The sequence below is a fragment of the Populus alba genome, chromosome 4, assembly GCF_005239225.2.
Source record: "Populus alba chromosome 4, ASM523922v2, whole genome shotgun sequence".
In the NCBI taxonomy this organism is placed as follows: domain Eukaryota; kingdom Viridiplantae; phylum Streptophyta; class Magnoliopsida; order Malpighiales; family Salicaceae; genus Populus; species Populus alba.
The window spans coordinates 22599228-22621610 of NC_133287.1; the positions used below are offsets into that span (position 1 = coordinate 22599228).

Sequence of the window (22383 nt, forward strand, 5' to 3'; positions counted from 1 at the left end):
AAAACACTATATAGATGAAATGAAAAAAAATAAAGAAATTAACAAGAAAAAAACATCTTGACTTGACTCCTTAATTAGCTTAAGTTTAAAATTAAAACTCGTGAGAGTTGCCTCAACATGATATAATCAACTTGATCGGTATAAAAATAACTCAAACGGCTTTTAACAAAAATATGATAATGATATTGAGAAAAAAAATAACAAAATATAAAAAAATGGGGGTTGGATTTTTAAAAAAAAAAATGAGCTTTATTTTTTAACATTGAAGGTCCATAATGATTCTAGAATACAAATAAACTACTTATTTGGCTCGTACTTTGCAACGAGCATGGTATTTTTTTTATCAACAAAAAAACTGAAAATGCATGCATTTGCAACACATTTGTTTTTACATAATTGAAAATGTTATACACTTTTAATTAAATAAATTGAGAATCATTTATGTCAGCAAATTAAAAACAAAAGTCATTAACGATAATTAAATACATATTTGAAAAAATTATGAGGTAAATGTAAATCAAGATATTTTATCTCGTAACACGATCCATGTACTTGATTGTATTCAATAACTGTGTTTATTAAAATTAATTTTTTATTTAATCAAATGAAAGTAGAAACTGATACACACATAAAATTGATTGAATAAAATCAAAGGGAAAAAAACTCACAAGGTTGCACTTGTTAGAAATAATATCCAAAAATAAATATTTTTAATCTTTAAAAATAAAGTTCAATTATATAAAATATAAAAAAATCATATATTAAGAATAATACTAGATAGGTTGCTCACATGTTGCTGTGAGCTACTTCTAGAAACATGGGTTGTTTTTTATTGTAAGACAATTGAAAGAAAAAAAACATTTTTATAAGCTTGTAATCAAGAGCTGATAGCATTAAAATATATATAATTTGGCTTTTAAGCAATGATAATTGATACGCAAAAAACCTTGCTTAAATTATCTCAAATCTCATATAAAAATAAAATTATAAAATGTAAAGAGATATCCACCTAACATAGACATTGTTTGAGCAACTTAAAATAAAAAATGGCATAATAAACAAAAAGAGCATTGAAGCCCAACTTTTGAGTGAGAAGTGAAGTCTCAACAGCTGTTAGTAAGTAAAAATTAACAAATGCTTGTCAACTTTTTGTTACTACAAGAACATGAATAACTTAGTTTAAGTATCTACAAAAATATTTTATATATCTATCATATGTCTGGATCCAATGTATAAAATGAGTATGATACATACCTCAAACACTCATCTTGAAAGATAAAATTTTCCTCTAAGAGAAAGCAACCTAAGAGCATCTAAAGTTTTTACACTTTATTGAGCAAGCAATAGTCAAATAGTGTGTGTGTAACTCTTAGATGTAAATTAAAAATTTATGCATATATCAAATTAAACAACTCAATAATCATTATATAAAGTAATGAAAAAAAATTCATCAACAATAAACAAAAATGAAATTGAGAAAAGCCAGTCAAAAATAAAATATCGAGATATCTAAAATCACAACACAAGTAATTTAACTGGTTTTGTTTAATAAATTTCCTTATCAAAATAAATTTGTAATAGAAAAATATATAAAATTTGTAATGGAAACTAACACACATATAAAATTTATTGAGCACTACATAAAAGAAAGTGCAACGCTACACATATGAAAAATCTTATAAAAAAATCAATATTAAAAAAAGATTGAATCTATATAAAATTAAGAGAAAACCACAGATTAATAATACCCATCTCTTTAAAAATTAAACACACCAAATATCATTTTAAAATAATCACAATCTATAAAGCATAAACCAAAAATTTAATCAAAAAAATATAGACAAATAATGCATTATTTTTTAAAAAACTAAAAAAAAAAAGGAATTAGGCCAGGTGTTGTTGGGTGCTTGGCCCAATAAAGCATCGGCCCACATGTAGGCCCACAACACCGGGTACAAGTGCAGGCCATTATTTAAAAAAAAAAGTTTGAATACACCCCAAATATGTTTTTAAAAAATGATGTGTCTCCTAGGAAATCCAAAATCCAGCCACTATGGTGGCTAGAAAAACTAGTTCTTTATTTTTTCTATCAAAAATCTCATTTTGACCAAAAAACACCTTAGCGACCTTGTTAAATGAATCCATGACCACAAAAAACCAACCCAAAACTTGAAATCCACCCGAAACAAAAATTATTTCCGAGCTCATATTTGTTGGTTTACATGTTTTAAAGGTAAAAAAAAAAACACCTAAACATAACCTCCTTTATTATATGGAACATTTTGACACAAAAATAAACAATTTTGGTGATCGGAATCTTTCCCCAACGATGACTTTCTCTCTCTAAGACGGAATCCAGCAACTCTCTCTCTCTCTCTCCTTCCAATAATAAAGGACTGGAAAAAAAAATGAAGTTAGGTACCCAAATATATTGTCTTGAAATTTAAGAAATTGATCATCTAATATCTAAAAAATACAAAGAATTAAAATTAATGTTTTAATGAGACTTTCAACTTACCCCTCATGTTACTCGAGATTTTCATTTCAAGTCCTTAGCTTTTAATTCAACACTCCCTCCTAAAAAACTATGCAATTAAGGGCCAATTTAGGCTAAAAGGGTCAAATCACATAAAAATAAAAGTTTGAGGACTAAAATTAATTTTTTTATAAAAAAAAAATACACTATTACAATCCATAGTAAGTTACAAGAGAGTGAATTGTATTTTCATGCACAATAAAAAGTTGATGCCTTTTAATTTTTGTTGTAATCTTTAAAAATTAAATACATACAAAATAATTGAAAAACAACCACTATTTAAAATTGTTAAAATAAAATATCAGAGAAAATGGGTATTAATTTAAATATAAATTAAAAAATTATTTTAAAAATCACATTTAAAAAAAAAAACATAATTTTAAATCTTTTAAAAGGCAAAATTAAAGAAAAAAAAATGCTAGTTGCAACAAGGCCTAGCAAACCATGCTAGTGCCTGATCCATTTCAAAAGGGCCCACGCGAGGGCCCTTTTTTAAAAAATTATCTGCTCTAACATGTTTTGATAAAAAGAATTCAGTGAAGTGTCACTTGGTATTCCCCAGATTCCAATCATTATGGTGATCGAAAATAACGGGGTCTACTTGTTTGGTGCATACTTGTACATTTTGTATTATAGTTGTTTTTATCGTTTTACATGCCATTTTTTAAGATTCTCCAAAAAGAAAGTGAGATTCAACTGATGATCCGAGAATAGTTCTATTATTGAAGGAAAAAACCTAGAAAAAAAAAAGACGATATCAAATATTGTATTAGAGAAGAGAGAATGTTGGAATGCGAGAATAGTTTTCTACCATATAGCAACTTCAGAATGAGATCTATACGTTATAATATTGAGAAGGTGCGGAGTGCGAACACCATTTCATTTATGGCCACTTTGAGAAGGTTCACAACAAAAAGAAGTTGTACCATTGTAACAAGTAACATGTATTCAGGAGACATGGGTTCATATCATTTTTGAAGGAAGGGCAGAGGAAAGACCTCATCTGTCGAAACACTTGAAGGAGTATGGAGTCTCATCATCGGGGATGGATCACGGGATTTTCTTTATTGCGCGACACCTAAGTCGCAAAATGCTGAATCAAAATAAGAAAATGGATCACTTCAGTTGTTGATGACATCCTGAAATTTGTTGATGCAATCCAATGCTCGCTCGAAGTCGCTTTCTTCCAAGGCTAGTGTGAAGCGGCAGTAGCCTGGAATTCCAGTCCATAAGCCACTGTTGATACATAAACCTGTGGATTTGACCATGGCTTCCCTGAAGACCGAGTCATCAAGCTTCACTTCGTAGGTACTTGTAGCTTTCCTGTCGTCTTTGGGCGAGTGCCTGATATTGATAACCTTGTTGAGATAGGCAGAGGGCTTGGCCACCATGGAAATGCCACCTTGAGGCTCGAGCACATCCCACCCACGTTTCTCTAGTGTCTATTGCAAAGAAGAGTATTAGAATAAATTCTAATTATTTATCAGCTATGGAAGACATTTACGAACAGTTGAGGCAGAGCACACTGCAGGATTGAGATGGTTTTTTGCTGCAGGATTTGAGATAAAATACAAAACATGAACTGACAATTATGCTGCACTTTCAAAGAAATGTATGCTTATTTTGTAACATTTAGAACAGCAAAGAAAAGGTATTTGGATCTCATGGTTTTTTTTTAACATAGAAATGGTGTAATTAATCAGCAAAGATCTTTCAGACCAATGCAAAAGAGAGATAGTGAGTGAGGGATTGTTACTACGTTAACTTTTGACATTGTCTCAGCTCTCAACTCCAAGGCAAGATTGGCAAGCATTAAATCATCAACGCTGAGGTAAGCATAGAATTGTCTAGCATGAGAGACTATGACACTGGCACAAGAAAAACACGTGAACTCTCTCTTTTGCAGGCAGAACCCTAGGAAAAACTCTACAATCCCACTTAGTTCAAGCTTAGGTTTCATAGTTACTAGTCAAAAAACATCTAGTACCCATTCAAGGCCTCATCAAAGCAAAATTTTGGGAACAAAAACTCAAAGATAGTGATGCCCTTAAGTATTATTTACACATCTTAGGCTTCAAGCCTAAAGCTTGCTTACGTTTCGCGCCAATTACACCAGGCAATGGCCCATTTCACATTTAAAAAATACAAACCCAACCTTCAACCTCTTGGCTGCAGGTTCAGAACTCTTGCATAGCCCTAGAAAATGGATATTTGACATATAACAAACACATTCTGAAAAAACTAATTATTTAATGCCAAATAAAGAGTCCAGCACGAGATATAATTACCTCCTTTAGGCGCTGGCACCTCGATTGCAAATTTCTTGATTGTTCTGCAACAGCATCTCTTAGTTCTGATTTCTGCTCATTCAAACCCAGCAACTTCTTTATGGCATATCGAACAGTGCTATGAGGTTTGCTTAATCCTGGAAAGCTATGAAGTGTGTCAACCAGCAGAGGATGATTCAAAGCCAGAAACCCAAATTTCAGTGCTCCACTAAGGATCTTCAGAGACAATCCTCCCAGTAAAGACACGCAAAAAGATTGGTTGTGAGAGGAATTCAGCTTTGACAATGTAGGCTCCAAATCCCATCCACCCCAACCTTCAGTATTAAATTCCAATCCAGAGACTGAAGTATCAATGACAACTCTCGCCCCAAATTTTGAACAAGTAGTTAATATGGTCTCCATCTCTTTGCTGCTGTAAAGCAAGCCTGTAGGGTTGATTGTGGGACCAGAAATGTAAACCCATGGCTTATTAACAGTCTGGAGTACTCCATTGAGCAGGCTGCCTGTCAGCTTAAAGCCCGCTCCAGAGTCAGTAGGGATAATCATAATGTTTGCTTTTAAAAATTTTGCAGCAGAAACATAGTTTCCATTTGATCCAGCTGGGAAGCACAATGTTCCACCTTCATTAATGCAGCAAAGGATCAGCCTATTAAACAGAGCTTGTGTGCTGTCTGCGTACACAAATTCTGTGCTGTTATCTGTTGGAAACCCATAATTGCTTTTAATAAATTGCTTCATGCCAGGGGTGACATCAATTTCCGATTCAGCCAAGTTCTGTCTTGCAAAACCTTCAAAGATTGCAGCCTTTACAGGAGATGGAGTGGGCAAGAAGCTTTGATCAACATCCATGTGAATCAAGGTAGATATTTCTGCCCCACTAATTGACAACTCAGAATAATCAAGGACTGAGATAGCAGAACTAGAAAACCCAATCAGCTTATCTGATTTGGCCTTCTCGGACTCCCTCTGTAGATAAGTATTGAAAATCAACTTCGTGAGCAAGCTTCCCTCCAGGAAACAGAAGAATGTTTACAGAGAAACAACATTCATTAACAACAAATAAAACTGTGGACCAGCACTATAAACTTTTTAAATCATTCAAAAAACAAGAAATCAAAAAAACATTTGACTGAACATCAGTTCTAGACCATGAAGCACTGTAAATCCAGTAAAGGTCATGGTGCAGCACAACATACATAATTCTACATACTTCCCAGCCAGAGTCGCTTCCTTTTCTTCCTAGGACAGCAGAATCACTTGAGATGTCATAAATGCAAATGGAAATAAGATATACCAGCCTAAACAAGATATCAAAGCCGACCTTCTTCTGTAGCCTCGTTCCAATACTTTTAGTTTAGATATAATGATCAGACCTATTTCAATATAAGTTTGTTACAAAAAAGGACAGAACAATAACTACCATGTATCTGGTATAATTTGGAGTGTCGCAAAGTGTAGATTTGCGTCTATTACAAATTAAACAAAATGTATTCAAATGCATCATGGAGAAAAGGATTGTCTATTTCCAAAATAATGATAATGATAAAAAGAAAAAGACTAGCAAACCTCTACTAGTGGATGTCGGTCTGCAAGCTGAAAAGCTAGAAGCTCATGAAAAAGACAACCATAATAATGTTGCCTAATTGGTGTGGTATTTCCTTCTAGAACTTCCACAGTTTTGGACAAAGCCTTGAGGATGGCCTCTTCTTCTGAAATAACAAAAGCTACTTCTAAATCTGCATAGACCTGCAAAGGATGTTATGGTCATTAAAATAGAGAACATCGACAAGGTAAAAGAACTGAGGTTACGGGAAATCCTAGACTCCATGCCTGGATCAATTAATAAAGCAGTCACCTAAGTTAATTTATCTAGATCAAAAAAAAAAAAAAATACCTGGTTTTTAACAAGGCCACAAATGATTGCAGCGTGTGAGGGAAGAGAAGTTCCAGCAAGATATTTTAGGACCCCATTAGAACTTGGAAGGCTGGATAGCTCAAAATGATCAGATATGTCTAAAAAAAGACGAGATCCAATTTCTCTGGTAACCTCTAAAAGGTGCGCAAAGGCTGAACTAGTGACAGCCTCATAATGAGCCATTCCAGTAATCACCACCTGTGGCTTCAGCTTCTTTATCAGCTCTACCATTAAATCAGACTGTCTAGGTGCTTCAATGACTGTAATCACATCCTTTGACGGGTCATCACTTTCTGCACTCTACAATGTGCAGAAAATGTTAGCAGATATGCAGCAACTGAAGTCACATCTTAGCAAACTGGGCTACGATTACTGTAGCACAACACTGCTCCATTAGTTTTTTACATAGTTTCACAAGACAGAAGCTGCTAATGCAAAAGGAAGCTAACCAATGATATACCTTGAAAAACCGTTGACTAGTTCACACATTTCATTGATAAAACCATTTTAACTGCTTCTCAAAGTAAGATGACCATACTTCAATTACTATGGGGACAGCAGTTGAATTCTTATTGCTGGGATATTTGTAACACTAACTTGGTAAATGATATAGTAAATGCCCATTTAGCATTGCGTCAGCTTCTGGTATTCAAAGTACTTTTCAAATTGCTTTTCACCTAAAAAGCATTAAATTATGTTTTTTTATGGTTTTAATACGCTGATGTCAAAAAAGAAAAATTCTGAAAAAAATCATTTTAATGCATTTTCAATTGAAATACACTTTTGAAAAGTACCATGTGTGACATTACCAAATGGGCACTAACAACACATGCAATAAGAATCATTGGAACATGACAAGATTGATTAAGTGATTTATTGTGTCTACATTGTTACAGAACCAAATTGTCAATAAAAGGAGCTTCTCTACTTGACAAGTAATATGCCTATCAAAGGAGAATCATAAGATGATTGTAGCACTGTATTTGAAATTTAATAAACAATTAAAAGCTTAACAGTTACCAAGAGAATATGGGCATCATTTCTTTATGGACAAAAAGAGAAACATGTAACAAAGCATAAATATACAGTAAAATTTCAGAGTTCTATTCACCGTTTTGCAAGCATTCCTGATTATGATTGCATTGTCAGCAGAACAATCATAACTGTTTAATTCCCTGTTGACTACACATCCTAAGAAATCACATAAGCCTCGGAAGACACCAAGAATAAAACCATTAACTCAATGCCCTAATTTTAAGAATGGCTATTTGAAAGATACAAGTGTTTCACAAGCCACATTGCACTTGCCTGCATGGTTCTGGAATATTCAAAGCTATCCAAGTCATGACATCATGAGAAATATTTGATGATGAACTACAACAAGAATGACACAACATACCTCGATGGCTAGAGATGTCAACCATTTTCGGGGTAAGTGTTGAGTCAGATGTTCATCAACGATTGCAAGACGAGGTGAGAACAAGTGAAGAGCGTTCTCAATTGCCACAGCCCTTGAAGGAAAGACAACAACATTCTTGTACAGGAATTGCAAAAAGTTAAACACAAGTCAGCACTGAGGCTATGTAAGTACAATTACACAAATACAAGGGCCTTGCAATTTCGTTCAATGCCCTGTACTTGCTGAATAAATTTTATATGAGGGTTCTAGCACTGTTCAGATAATTCTATTAACAAGGAGAGCACAACAAATGCATGGAAAAATACGAGCAGTTATTGATTAAGCAGGAATTTATTCTTACATCTGAATTGAGTGGAATATGGTGATATGTTTTCAGAAAGCTTGCTATGAGATTACGGAAATGTATGCTTCCAGCTGGCGGCTCATATGGGAAACATGAATTCTCCTTCAATTGCTCGGCAAGAGAAGCTAGGAATGGGATTTTCTCATCAGCAACTGAGTCATCTTCAAAAAATAAATCCAAAGAACTGCTGACATCGTGGAAGCCATTCTTAAGAAATTCAAATATTTTCTTCACCTGGCAAAAGGAATCAATTTATTGAGATAGCAACTCCTCTTATAAAACATTTGAATCAATAAACAATAGCTTGGTAGAATAAAAACTCAAATCAAGTGCAGACCTGGTTTGGTTGGCGAAGTTGACAACTGTAAACGGATAAAGCATGTGCAATTCGACCACCAGCTTGCCCATAAGCCCATGCTGTACGAGCACAGATGGGTTGATCTCCAGTGAGACCCATGAAAAACTCAAAGCGGTGTGGGCTGTTTTTCTCAATTTCAACCAAGGCTGAAATATCTGTATCAGCAGCCTGCAAAAATGCATTTTTAACACTAGCTCACTTTGGAAGGAAAAATGGCTTTAAACTGAGAAGTTCATTCTTGCCTGAATAATCTTAGTCTGCCAAAGCTTATTGACATGAAAACCACGACGTTCAAACAAGTGTTTACAAACAGCCTGTCCTGGACGACCGCCCATATTAAAGATCATAATCCCCATAGGTTTGATGACAGCTATTCCTTCCTCAACAGCCCTAGCAATGAGACCTAAGCCAAACTGATCCTCAACAAACCCCTACATAAAATAAAATTAACAAATCACACTCAATATATGCTACTGAGTCTCGAGATATTCTCAAAGCATAAATGATTCAAAGTCTAAAATTTTGAAATTGTATTCAGCTAGAAAATTAAGCAGGTATTTAAGGCTGGAAACAACTGAAAAAGAAATTGTGCACTCATATTCTAGCAGACTCCTAAAACAAGTTCATCAAATGAAAATAAAATTGGGGGAGAATAAACATATTTGAACAATACATCCCCGATTGTTTCTATCTTTTTTTTTATTCAGCTGTAAAAAAGTTGATGCACTTAAATTCTGTTTACCAACAACTTTAAACTGTAGGCTGTTGCTAAATTATTATAGAGCCACCCATACCTGAAGTGCACAGTAGTTACTCAATGAATGCAGAAACTCCTCGCTTGCATTTTCTGTGATCATTTTAGACATTGCATCTGGATTTGGATTAAGTATCTGTGGCAGTAGAACAAGGGAATGAGTAAAAGTAACAGTCAAATAACTAGCATGAAAATACAAATATTCAATTAGCCACTGGATAAACTAGCTAAATCCAGTATGATTTATTAGCACCTACAAATCATCAGTTGGAATAATACCTGAGGTATGCATCCAACAATTCTTTCAAGTTCAATGTTGTGATCTCTAATATAAGACAATAAATCAGACTCGTAAAACTCCACCCTGTCCAGTAAAGTTTTCTTTTCAGCGTCATAGATGACTTGACCTTTCTCATCAAAAGCATTTAAGTATAAGTTTATCCAGGAAATCTTTACTGCTCTAGGATTGATATCAAGGCCATACACCTGCAAGGATTATTTACTATCAAAAGGTCACTTGGCAAAGGCCTATTAAGTAGAGAGGAGTAAAGAAACTCAGGGAAAACAACAAACCTTTGATGGCAACCATTTCTCGGCAAGAGCAATGGATATCCATCCATTTCCGCAACCAAGCTCAGCAACCGTCTTGTCTTTAAAAATAGAATCTGGATGTCTATTTAGGCCTTCATAAAAAGTGAAGGACCAGTTTTCTGGCATAAAAATGCTTGGGATCACCATCATGGTCAATTTCTTTCTCGCTCGGTAGTCCATACCTGGCAAAGAACATTGTCCACGTAAAATCAAGCAGTGAAAATATCAACATGTTTTTCTGTGATTCTAGAATTCAAATAGATAAAAACTAACAATAAATTATATAAAGCAACAAATAAATACCTCTTCTATATCAAAACAAGCAGAAATAACATAGCTAAGCATCTTACTAGGAATCAAACCGCAAGTGTGTGTATTCTAGAAAACCAATGAATGGTTGATTAGCTCATTTGCAAGGGAGATGATTTGGATGGATTCAACATTTTCAAAAAAAGACCTGAATTAGCAATCACCCTGTTATCCTTTAGGCAAAACTCAAACAAAAATCAGGGAGATTTCTATTGCAAAATAGTGAAAACCACAAAATGATTACATGATAAGATCTCGGAAGTACTGTAGCATTAATCTGGAACAGTGGCCTTGAACTGATAAAAAGTTCTATAAACTCAGTTTGAAAATTGTTCGGATTTTGAAACAAATGACAATTGCATAATTAGTGTACGGTTTTCTTACTACATATAGAAATGCTACACATTTAGAACAACTCTCTGTTCTTTTTTCTTTTTTTTTTAATATGGAGCAAACATATCTTTGAAATTAAAATCAGCACCCTCTCTGCTTTTCTTCTTCTTTATGAGATGAATTAAAATCCATCTTTGCTTGAATTATTTTAATTTTAAGATCTCAACCAGTGATTTGATAGACTTACAGTTAGATTACCCTAAATGAAATAAGTATTACTGGTAGTTAAGGGGGGGGGGGGGAGTTCCAACCGAATTACGTTATCCTATGCTGCCCTTTACCAAATCACAAGGTAGCATATTCCAAATTAAAAAGCTAAAAAGACAACAACAAAGTACAAGCAAACCAAAAGTAAAACACACCAAATATTGTCAAGTTGGTGGGTTTTGCAGGGATAACGACAGATTCCAAATAATCCAAGTCTTCAAAGCTTCGAGTCTCTTCATTATTACTATTATTGTTTGGCTCTGCAAGATGGAGTCGTTTTCGATGACTAGTGGAGTATTATTATTGTTATTATTATCATTGAGAAATCCCTCCTTTTCTGTTTTCTTGGAAACCACAACTTCGGAAAGGGGCACGAAACTCACTAGCTGCTCATGAAAACCACACGCAAACTTCCAAAACAGCTAGTCGTGTAAGTTCCAAGAAAAACACTAACGAATAAAATGAAACAAATTCACAAAATCATATACTGTGAATTATTATTTCGTAAATCCAAAAAATAAATTACTAAATCAGAAAGTACAATTCTCATTGGATTAGCTATATTTTATTTTAGAAAATCTCATCGCCAAATCATCCAACGGACGAGATTTATTTGGAAGTCAATTATACCGTCTTCCAGAGACAAAACGACGTCACTTTCATTCCTTTTCAAAGACTTGAAAGTTTCTCAGCAACCAAACAGTCGGAAAACTGAAACATAAATCAACTCAATAAAACTCGAAATTCAACTCTTGATTGCCGTTTCTGTCTATTTTCTCAGCGAACAAACACACACATTGTTTGTTTGTTTTCGGTAAGAGAAATGACTAGTACTGCCACTACTACGTACCTTGGTATTGATCCAAGAAGATATCTTGGATCCGGAAATGGTACTGTTCAAGGCACTGATCGGAGTCGCCGACGCGTTTATAGAGATCTGAGAGGAAGATCCGAGCTGCAGTTCGGGAATTCGGATCCTCCAGTCTCTCCAAAACCGAACGAAACGCACCGTACGCTGCATCCCCTGACTTCTGGCACTCTTTCAAGAAATCCTCCACCGATAATGCACTGCCTGCCATTGCTTTCACGCTGCAAATTATGAGTTGCTTTGTGAGCCAGTGAGCGAGTTTGATTGTTATAGAGCGAGAAAGCGTGTGTAGTAAGAGTAGTTTTAGAGAGAGAGATGGGAAGCTATAGAGAGGGGAGGGTGGGAGAAAGCTTGTTCCTGTTTTTTAGCTATAAAGGAGTAGGATTTTATTATTTATTTTAATTTGACTTGGGAAAATTATTTGGGTCTTTCATCGAAATTAAGGTATTTGACGCATGAGTTTACACACAAAATTGTTATAAAAACACACTTTCCTATGATCTTACATTACCCGTAAAATAAATAATAACACAGTTACACCCCTTTTTAAATTCATATTTACTTGAAAAAAATATTAAATTAATATTTTTATATATTATTTTATAATTTAATGTAGAAATAAATAAGACAATATTTTTTATAAAATATTCTTCACCACATTATAAAATATACATAAAAAAAAATATAAAATAAATCTATATTTAAAACAAAATTGTAGTTCGAAGGACATGATTTCTGAATAAGTTAAATTTATATACTTTCAAAATAAAAATAAAAAGAAGAATAAAATCTTTCATGTACTTATTATTTTTGTTTTTATATCATGGTCTTAAGACTTAATTAGATATTAACTTGGAGTAAAATTCGGATTACACGTTAAGATGATTAATTTATTTTAAAAAAAATAATAATATTATTAAAAATAAAACCTGTGGATTTTTTTATTAAGTTTTAATTAAATCAAAAGTCAAGTTAAATTTGTAATCAGTCAAATCATATCAATTCTTTTTTAATTTCACCAGAATCGGTCTAGATTCGGATCAGCTGAGTGCCAACAGCAGGGCCACAGAGTTGGGTGCCCATCCAAATATTGTGTGTTCAATTTTATACGTCTGTGCACAGTGATGTGATCATGATGTCAGAGTATCCAGCTAGCTAGCTAAGTTGGTATTTAGCATTATAATCGAATTATATTTTTGAATTTTTTTAACTTTAAATTATATTTTTTTATTTTTTTAACATGATAATATTTAAAAATAATTTTTTTAAAATAAAAAATATTTTAATATATTTACTGAAAAACACACTTCAAAAAGTATCGTTCTCAAACAAATTCAGCGAATGAATCAAGGCAACTTTAGTGATTGATATAATAAAATTTGAATGTCGGTGGGGGGATTATAAAAGGATCAAGCGGAAGACCATCCAAGCACATTTTTTAATCAAAGCAGCTAATAAAATGAAAAAAGCATGAACAAAATATAAGGTAGAGTAAAGGTAGCTTGCCGGCAGGTTGCTTTACAACTAAATATAAAAAAGAGAGGCAAGCATGTGTTTAGTGATTTGGTGTGAGTGCTTTTATGAAACAAATATTCTTGGATTAAAAAAAAAATGTTTTCTTAGGTTTTTTTAAATTAACATGTTAGTCAAATTTAAACTAAAAAACACTTTTAAATGTAGGGTAAACGCGTTATTGAACATAGTTTAAAGTTTTGAAAAACTATATATCTATAAAATCATCCAAACATGGTCTAAAGTTTGGACAACAAAATGTACATGCATGATATCATTTGGTATAATCTCTTGACCATAGCTTTAAAACTCGGTATGTCCTGGCGAGTCGACCTTGGACTAGAACCGAGCTGGGCTGAAGAAAAAATAAAAAAAGAAAAAACCTGGTATGACCCGGTTGACCTGGCAAGACCCGATAAAAAACCCAGTTGTAATCCGCTAACTTTTTTTTTTACTAAAACAACGTCATTTTGATTTTTTTAAAAAAAATTGACTCGATTAAAATCCATTAACCTAGTTAAAATTTGAAATCTAAACCTTAAACTGGACTGTGTTTAAAAACTATACTCCAGTCAAACAAAAATCTAAACTTAGTTTTATACATGGAGCGGGAGGGAGACTGCATTAATCAAGATTAAGTTTTTCCTTGATTAATTTTAAAGGTGCATCCCCACGCAAACCTGGAAGTACTTGTTTATTGAGGTTAAATTAAGGTTTATTGTGTGTTTGATATTATAATAATTTTTGTGGATATGATTTGAAAAATAAATTTTTAAAAATTATAAATTACAATTTTTTTAATCAAGGAAGAGTTTGAAGAAAAAAATATGGTATTTATTTATTAATTAAATATTTTTAAATTTATAATTAAGATGAAACATAGACTTCATCATATCACATCATATAAAGAAGCAAAACTTAAATTTCTCTCTAAACAATTTTAATGTATGATTGGTTGGTATTGCATCAACAACCTTTTATTTTAAAAACTATTAAATTATTATTTTTTTTATTTTAATATACTGATAATAAAAATAATATTTTTGTTAATAATTTTATTTTTTTAAAATAATTTTACAAGTAAAAAACAATTAAAAAAATAATATTAACCATGATGCCACAAACACTCGTAATAGTATATTCCTCACATCACCCTCGTAAAATGTGTGCTAGCTTTAAGATTTGTTAAATAATTGAATTTAAGTACAACAATGAAAAGTCAAGAGGCATTGATATTTTATTAAAGCATATTCTGTTAAAACTCCTGGATATTCTGAGCTCTCAAACACCCCCCCTAACGGAGAGCGTGAGTACTCAGAAATATAGTAATTTATGTTTTTTAGTATTTTAAAAAATATATCTCACTTAAAATTATCAAATTGAAGTATTTTTAAATTTTTTTATAATTTTAACATGTTAATATTAAAAAAACTAATAAAATTTATTTTAATATACTATCAAATAAAAATTACTTTTAAAAATCACTATCTCCGCTACAATACAAAACACTCTAAAAATTTCACAATAACAAGCGCCACAAATCTGCCCATCCATCATGGGGCATGGCGCTCCTAAAGAATGGCAAACAGTAGCCATTCTTTTATTGCTTCCACTACTGGTTTGATCATTAGAGTGCACCGAGGCCTCCTCCTCCTCCTTCTTTTTTTTTTTTTTTTTAAATTAATTTATATGTATCTCAATTAATACTTAGATCTTGAAAATAAAATTTTTATTTTTTTAATGTGAATGTTTGAATCAATTTCCACGCATCTCAACTAATTCCATAAACTCTAAAATTAATAATTATCAAGATCTCTAATGATATGAGATTTATAAAAATTTGAATTAATAATTTTTTTAAAAAAATGTAAAAACTTGAATAATTAAGCTTAAAGTACTAGAATTGCGAGTCCTTCATTTTTTTTTTTTTATGTGGGTGTCCGGGCCAGCTTGCACGCACCACGACTAGTCCCACGGCTCACTGAACATCCTGCAAATCCAGTGAGCATGTAAGGCATCGCGAGGGTGACATGCGTGCACTGTGAGGTTTGAACCCAGAATACAGAAAAAAAAAACAAGTCCCTTCAACCACTGGACCAAAACCTAAGTGCCCTCCACTTTAATATTATTACTTGTTGCGGCGATGCTAGGGCCTCGATCATTCATTGCTTGCTGTTCTTGCTTTCTAGGCCACGAATATTTTTATTATCTTGCTGGTGACTTTAAAAAAGCCTTAACCTTGGGGCATTATTTCAAATAAAGAAACGAATATTCTCTTTGATTTCTTCGCTCTCCATATGGATGACGTTTTGCATTTTAAAAATATTTAATTTATTTTTAAATTAATATATTTTTTATATTTTTATATTATTTTAATATGTTGATATTATAAGTATTAAAAAAAAATATTTTAATATATTTTTAAATAAAAAATACTTTTCCATACTCCCAAATAGGTTTATAAAATTTGATTCGACATAAAATTTTGATTTTAAGTCTTTTTACAAAATTAAAATAATATTTATTTTGATAAGATATTTTTTTCAACGACAAATAATGAATTGATAATTAAATTTTAAATAGATCAATCTGGATTTTTAACAAAATTAACCAAGCTATTTTTTAAAATTTTATTATAAAATTAAAATGATATTTATTTGATAAAATATTTTTTTTAAAATAATAAATGGATTAATAATTAAATTTTGATTGGATCAACTTGGTTTTTTAACAAAATTAACCGAGCTATTTTATATATATATATAAACAAAACTGGATTGACTCATCATATACATGGAAACTCTTGCCTGCAAAACTGCAAGTACATAATCGGATCCAAGTGATTCCCAAGATACAAATCTCCTCACCAAGTGATATCTGCAAAAAATCTAGTTAAATTGTTATCCTTTTCTTTTATTTATGACAAATAAACCATTAGTCACTTGCACATACGGAATTTTAAACCCTCTTTCTTGAAAACAATGCAAAAACCGACGTCGTTGTGAAAGTGAACAAATAAGGTGGTGCTTATGTAACGACCCCATTTTTACATCTTCCTCTCTGCTTTTGCATTTTTTTTTGGATTCATGTGTAAACATAGGAGGTAATTTGTATTTTTTTTAAGTAAAAAGCATATATTTTTAGTTTTTGAAGGTGTAATTTATGCTTAATACAACACCATTTAAAAACGTGATGCAAACCACGTTCTATACAAAATTAATTTTTTTATATATGTTTTGTATTGTTTTGATGTGTTGATCTTAAAAATAATTTTTTAAAAATAAAAAAAAAATATTATTTTGATGTATTTCGATATAAAAGGTACTTTGAAAAGCAACCGTAACCACATTTCTAAATATACTCTAAAGGGTATTGTATCTTTAAAAAAACCCACCACACCTCCAAGCCAGGGACACTCTAAACATTGAATTTTAGAATACTTCTCCTTAGATAATAATAAATTCTTCTATTCTCTCTCTTTTTTTTCTTGAGTTTTGTCGAAACAAAATAATATGTTCTTTCCAAACCCTTCATAATGGCCTCAGGCTCCTCACTTCAAAATACATATTTAATCCCATTCTTTTTCATAACATGCATTCCACACAATTCACACGGTATTTTTTACATTACATAGCCATTGTTAAAGGAAAACCAAAAGAAGATTTTAAAGACTTATTTTCTTAGAGAGTTACATAAATAAATTACAAAATTACCGATCGTTACATGCCAAATCCCTTCATTTCCTGAATTATCTACAGGAGAAAATGAAGATATGATGATTTTATCGTTACCGAGAAAATGTATACAAAGTTCCAAGGATGCATGCTCTTGGGAGCATTGGCTCTGCTTCGAACAGACCTTCTAATCATAGTTTTAAGATTAGGTCTAGTGATCGGTTTGATTTTTAAATTTTAATTTGGTCGTTGAATTGGTTGGATCAATTTTTTTTTTAAATTAAAATAATATTATTTTAATAAAAAAATAAAAGTTAATGGTTTTGTGACCAAGTCTTGTCGGGTTAACCAGGTCGCTGAGTCAATCCGTCAGGTCAACTGAGTCACATCGAATTTTTTTTTCTTTATTGTTTCTTCAATCGAATCTAATTTTAACCCTAGATTTACAGGGTCTTAGATCAACCTACTGACCAGATCAGGTTTTTTGAAAGTATGATTCTAACAATACCAATGTTTCAACTAGTAAAATTCGCACTTTGCCCACCAGACCTTTGCATGTATTAAACATTTATTTAAACACAGATATGTATACTTGTTATGTATATATTTTTCACACTATTCTCTCTCGAATCACAACCAAAACATTAATACCAAATTCACTCAGCGTAGTAAGTTCTTCTTAACAATTTCTTAAAGATTTATAAAACATTACACCCCAAACCAATCTTTCTTCCTAACACAATCTAAAATAGTAGTATTAACATTATTTGGATAAAATTCTCCCACCCATCATTTCTTTACCCGTGGTTGACCTCTAGCACGAAAGAAAAACGACATTCTATTTAAATTTTCTTTCATTTACATTCTTAACTCTATCATTTAAACTAAAATAATTCTATTAATACACAAATATTTTCTTCCAGCACTATTAATTTAATATGTGATATAGTCGATTAATTGGTTACATGTAGTATTATTATATTCACATACACACACACATTAATAAAGACTTACATTATCTTTAATATTCATATATAATATTAGATTAATAAATTTAATATTTGATTTATGAATTTAGAAAAAAGATAGTCCATAGAAGATTTCTATTGCATCAATGCATTATTCCTAAAATTTTCCTGATCAATGCTTTTTTAAATATTTATTAAAACAGTAGAGACTGATACATATTATGTTATTTTTTTTATAAAAAAAATCAATTATTTTCATAAACTGAGGTATAAAAAATACTTAGAGTTGATATATAGTTACTTGTCATAAAACATGTAAACTAAACTAGTTTGTATGAGAATTCCATATAAAATAACCATTTATATTTTATAAAAAATTTATGTGATAATTGTATAAACAATCCTCAAATATAAAATTATTAAATTATTTTATATAAAAAATATTATACTTTTGATGTGTTATATATTATCTTAATCAAGGTAAGGGGTAGGTGTTGAATATCAACATCTCTTTGTTAATAAGAGTTCTTCACAGATTTCAGGGAAATAATGACAAGGATTTCAGTTAGCAGGTCTTCGCCGTTGACAACTGTTTCCACCGACAAAGAGAATAATGGTGGTGGTGTTCTGCTGCCTACAGCGTCAAGCAGGGTGAATCGTGAAGAGTTACAAAACTGAGAGACAAAGCAGTGTATATATGCAAAAACCCTAGTTCTGAAATAATAATAATTATTCAATCCTTGTGTTTCTTAATGAAATAATAATTTAGTCCTTTTATTTGAAAAAAAATAACTAATAGAAGTTCTGGATTTTCATATTTGACTATTTTCACATCTGACTATTCCACAAAGCTCGTTAACGCGGGACAACCTAAATTCTCAAAAATAAAAAGCAACAGATATTTTGCATTTGCTCCTCAATTAACTGAAATCCAATCTTCTATAAATTGCAGACCCTCATGAGATCCTAGCGTAAGAAGACAAGAAAAGTTGGAAGAATGGTCACTCTATTAGATTTGTTTCAAGGAAGCAATGGAGAAAGCAAAGAACAAACAAACAAACAAAAGAAAAGAAGAGAGAAGGATGAAATCTTATTCAAGACAAGATGCATGTAAGACCTTAATGTCTTATCCCACATGGGTGGATTCCCAACATGATCATACAGCAAACAAACATCTACAATGGTCTATGTTCCAAAAACTGGACATACAAAGTAAAATTACCAGACCCCAAGTCTCAATGTGAAACAAAGCTTATTGAACCAAATTACTGAGGAGAAGGAATTAAAACATGAGGCAATCCAAGCTTCAGGATCCAGGCAAACATCCATCTGCAAAACCAGCCATCGATTAAAAATCAACGTGCCAAAAACAACTTAAGTTCCAAAGATTAGACAAAGAAGAGGACTTTCGGATCATAACTAGTCTTCATGCATTAGCCTTAACAGGTCTTCCATCAAAACATGTTACCATTTCAATGCGATATAAACAGTGATTTACACAGGTTGAATTAGCAATCCCTCCAAGAATACATCAAGGAAAACCATTTCTACCATGGTGCCAGCTTGTTTTAGTAGGTATTCGGTCAACCATGGGAACTACAACAAGGTGATTATGCAAGACTGTAAACTACCACAGAAACATCTTTTCAATTAGTATATCTTAATCATTTCAAGACATTAAAATAACTCATCCTTGTCTTTGTGCATTATTAGCTCCAGTATATTGTAGAGAAGAATGCATAACAGAGGTGTGATTTGCAGAAAAAATAAGCAACCAACCAGTTTGCTCATTTCCACATTTTGTTCAGCAAACCATCAATATATGCTTCAAAATTCAAATACTTTGAACTGTAACTTTCTATCCACTCCTTTCTCGTGTTCTTTTAAAGCCATCTTAATAACCATGCTTCAAGTCTGCTGATTTCATTAATACATAAAATGTTTAGTGACTAGCTCATTATTTTTGGAGTATAATCAATTTAATTATGGGTTTATTAAACTACCTTTCAGTTTAACAACAACTTTACAATCATATAACACCCCAGTAGAACATTCCCTGTTTTAACTATCTTATTTTAATTCCATGTATGGCATCTTCCACAACGCATTCCTCCATTTGTACTTCAAATCCACATCACAAAAGGAAAGGGGGCAATAAATAAAGCAGGCATACTAAAACATACTCAATTCAGTAAAACTGAAAATGATTAAAGAAACCTTAGCATTTCAAAGAAATGCATAATTCTCAGAAAAGCAGCACGACACCACAGCCAATGTTTAGTGAATTTAATAGATAATCCATCGTATAATTGAGGGTAAAGGAACCTGGATGTGGCACAACAAGAAAAGAACAATTTCAACTGCCACAAATACAGATTCCAAATTTTGGTTCAGTAATTGTATATTAGCACATTATAACTTCTTGATTTTACATTCTATAGTCTACACAAGGAATTGAAAATCTACTAGCCTTGACGACAAAAAGATTCATCGAGGAATTAACTGTTTATCAAAGAGCACTACCTCCCATTGCAGCTGAAAATAGGAAAGCACTCTCATGCAAATACAAACAACCTAATTCCTGTAACAAACTACAAGTATCCTTTTTCTCACTTATGTTAAGCTTGGGAACAAAGTTCCTATTAGCTACCATGACAACAAATCCTTTTCTCATGCGTCTTCCCATGCCATTTCTGACCTCTTTCAACCCTACGCCCCTTCTACTTTAAACTAATCACTCTTACAGCCCCTTGTATTTATAAATTTAACACCTTAATGGTAAAAAGTCTGAAAGAAAAATTTTCCCTCAACAGGCCCTTCTGAATCCAGTTTTGCAGCATTCATCCTCTTCCAGTGAAATAAATTATAATAAATCCTAACACATCTTTACATTCATCTTGATATCCTAATTTCAACTCTGCCTCTATCATAAAAATTTGTTTGTTCATGTCAAGCAGTCACAGCCTAATTGTTCATGATAATTAATAAAAGGTAGACAATGATGCAGCACTCCAGTTGCACTTATCAGTTTTAATCATCCTATTCTGATTCTATGGCTAAGATCTTTGTTAATGGCCCCTCCTTTTTTACAACAGAGCCTAGGAAATGAAAATGATCATCATGAGCACCTGTCCACAATAGAATCCAACAGCGCTCCCTTCTTGATTCCTCAGGTTTCCAACATTAATGTGATATACTCCCAATAGAAACTACATAAGACCCCAAAAGTTTCGAGGAAAAAAAGACAACGCAGGCAAGTGAAAAAATATGAAACCTCTTCAAAGAAAAGTAAAAAATAATTCAAAGAAACCTTAAAAGTACACAAAAATTCACAATTTCATAAACAAGAAACTTCAATCATCATAGAAAATACAAGAACAAGAAAACACACTCATGTCACCAAACCAAAATCACAAGTCAAACCCTAAAAGTTCCTATAATTATTAATTACAAATATATCCAAATCAGAACAACCTCCAATTTCCAATTAACAGCAACAAAAATCTCTGGTAAATCAAACAATAAGAGACTGCATCACCATAATCAATCACAATACATAAAAAGATCCAAACTTTTTCAAAGAAATTAAAAAACAAGAAAACCCATTTGCGAACTACCCATAATTTCAAATGCAAACCAAAAAAATCAGTCAAATAAACATCAAAACAGATATGAATCACAAAACCCACCATATATATATATATATTTTTAAATATAACCCATCTTACCTCAAGGAAAAAGACACACAAACCAACATCCTCTAAATCAGTGGGAGTGAGAAGAGGAGTGGTCAGAGGAAGGAGCATAAATCTTGTTATAGACTTGCTCTCCAACAAGATAGACGCCAAAGGCTACAAGAGCGATGCCGAGGCCAGGAGTGGCGTGGCGGAATTGGTTGGTGAGCATGGGATGCTTCCTCCATTCGTCTCTTCTCCTGAAGAACTCTCCTGTTGATCCCAAAGGTTTCCCCATTTTCTTCTCTGTTTTTTCACTTTCTTTTTTCCTTCGCAGTTACTGGGTTTACTTAGGTTTGTTTGTTTTATGAGCTGAGCTCTGTTTTTTTTTTTTTTAAAAAAACCTAATGTCCTAAAATGTATGTCCCTATAAAACAAATTTAAAATTTTATTAAAAAAATTAAACTCAAAATTTTTTTCTTCAATTATATTTAATTTTAAGAGAATAATATATTAAATATCATAATTTAAAATCCAATCAAGATCATGGATTGAGATGATTAATTTTATAAT

General features: G+C 32.1%; 2 protein-coding genes across 2 annotated transcripts; both read right to left on the reverse strand.

The window, feature by feature from the left end:
- Positions 1-3384: 3384 nt before the first annotated feature.
- Positions 3385-12351, reverse strand: LOC118031094 (methionine S-methyltransferase). Its single transcript, XM_035035381.2, has 12 exons — positions 11965-12351; positions 10188-10387; positions 9894-10100; positions 9655-9750; positions 9103-9291; positions 8840-9028; positions 8500-8736; positions 8139-8273; positions 6719-7039; positions 6391-6570; positions 4825-5790; positions 3385-3978 (listed from the first exon to the last, which is right to left on the reverse strand). Exons 1-12 carry the CDS (start codon positions 12191-12193, stop codon positions 3658-3660), a joined length of 3270 nt encoding a protein of 1089 aa, XP_034891272.1. The 5' UTR covers positions 12194-12351; the 3' UTR covers positions 3385-3657.
- Positions 12352-19206: 6855 nt separating this feature from the next.
- Positions 19207-22178, reverse strand: LOC118031093 (NADH dehydrogenase [ubiquinone] 1 beta subcomplex subunit 3-B). Its single transcript, XM_035035380.2, has 2 exons — positions 21865-22178; positions 19207-19465 (listed from the first exon to the last, which is right to left on the reverse strand). Exon 1 carries the CDS (start codon positions 22106-22108, stop codon positions 21902-21904), a length of 207 nt encoding a protein of 68 aa, XP_034891271.1. The 5' UTR covers positions 22109-22178; the 3' UTR covers positions 19207-19465; positions 21865-21901.
- Between the last annotated feature and the right edge of the window lie 205 nt (positions 22179-22383).

Excerpts from the sequence above, each read along its gene's own strand:
- LOC118031094 (XM_035035381.2), bottom strand. The coding sequence starts at position 12,193 with ATGGCAGGCAGTGCATTATCGGTGGAGGATTTCTTGAAAGAGTGCCAG. Across the intron at positions 9,292-9,654 it reads GTAACTACTGTGCACTTCAG|GGGTTTGTTGAGGATCAGTT; the intron begins GTATGGGTGGCT and ends TATTTTATGTAG. Across the intron at positions 8,737-8,839 it reads AACTTCGCCAACCAAACCAG|GTGAAGAAAATATTTGAATT; the intron begins GTCTGCACTTGA and ends TCCTTTTGCCAG.
- LOC118031093 (XM_035035380.2), bottom strand. The coding sequence starts at position 22,108 with ATGGGGAAACCTTTGGGATCAACAGGAGAGTTCTTCAGGAGAAGAGAC.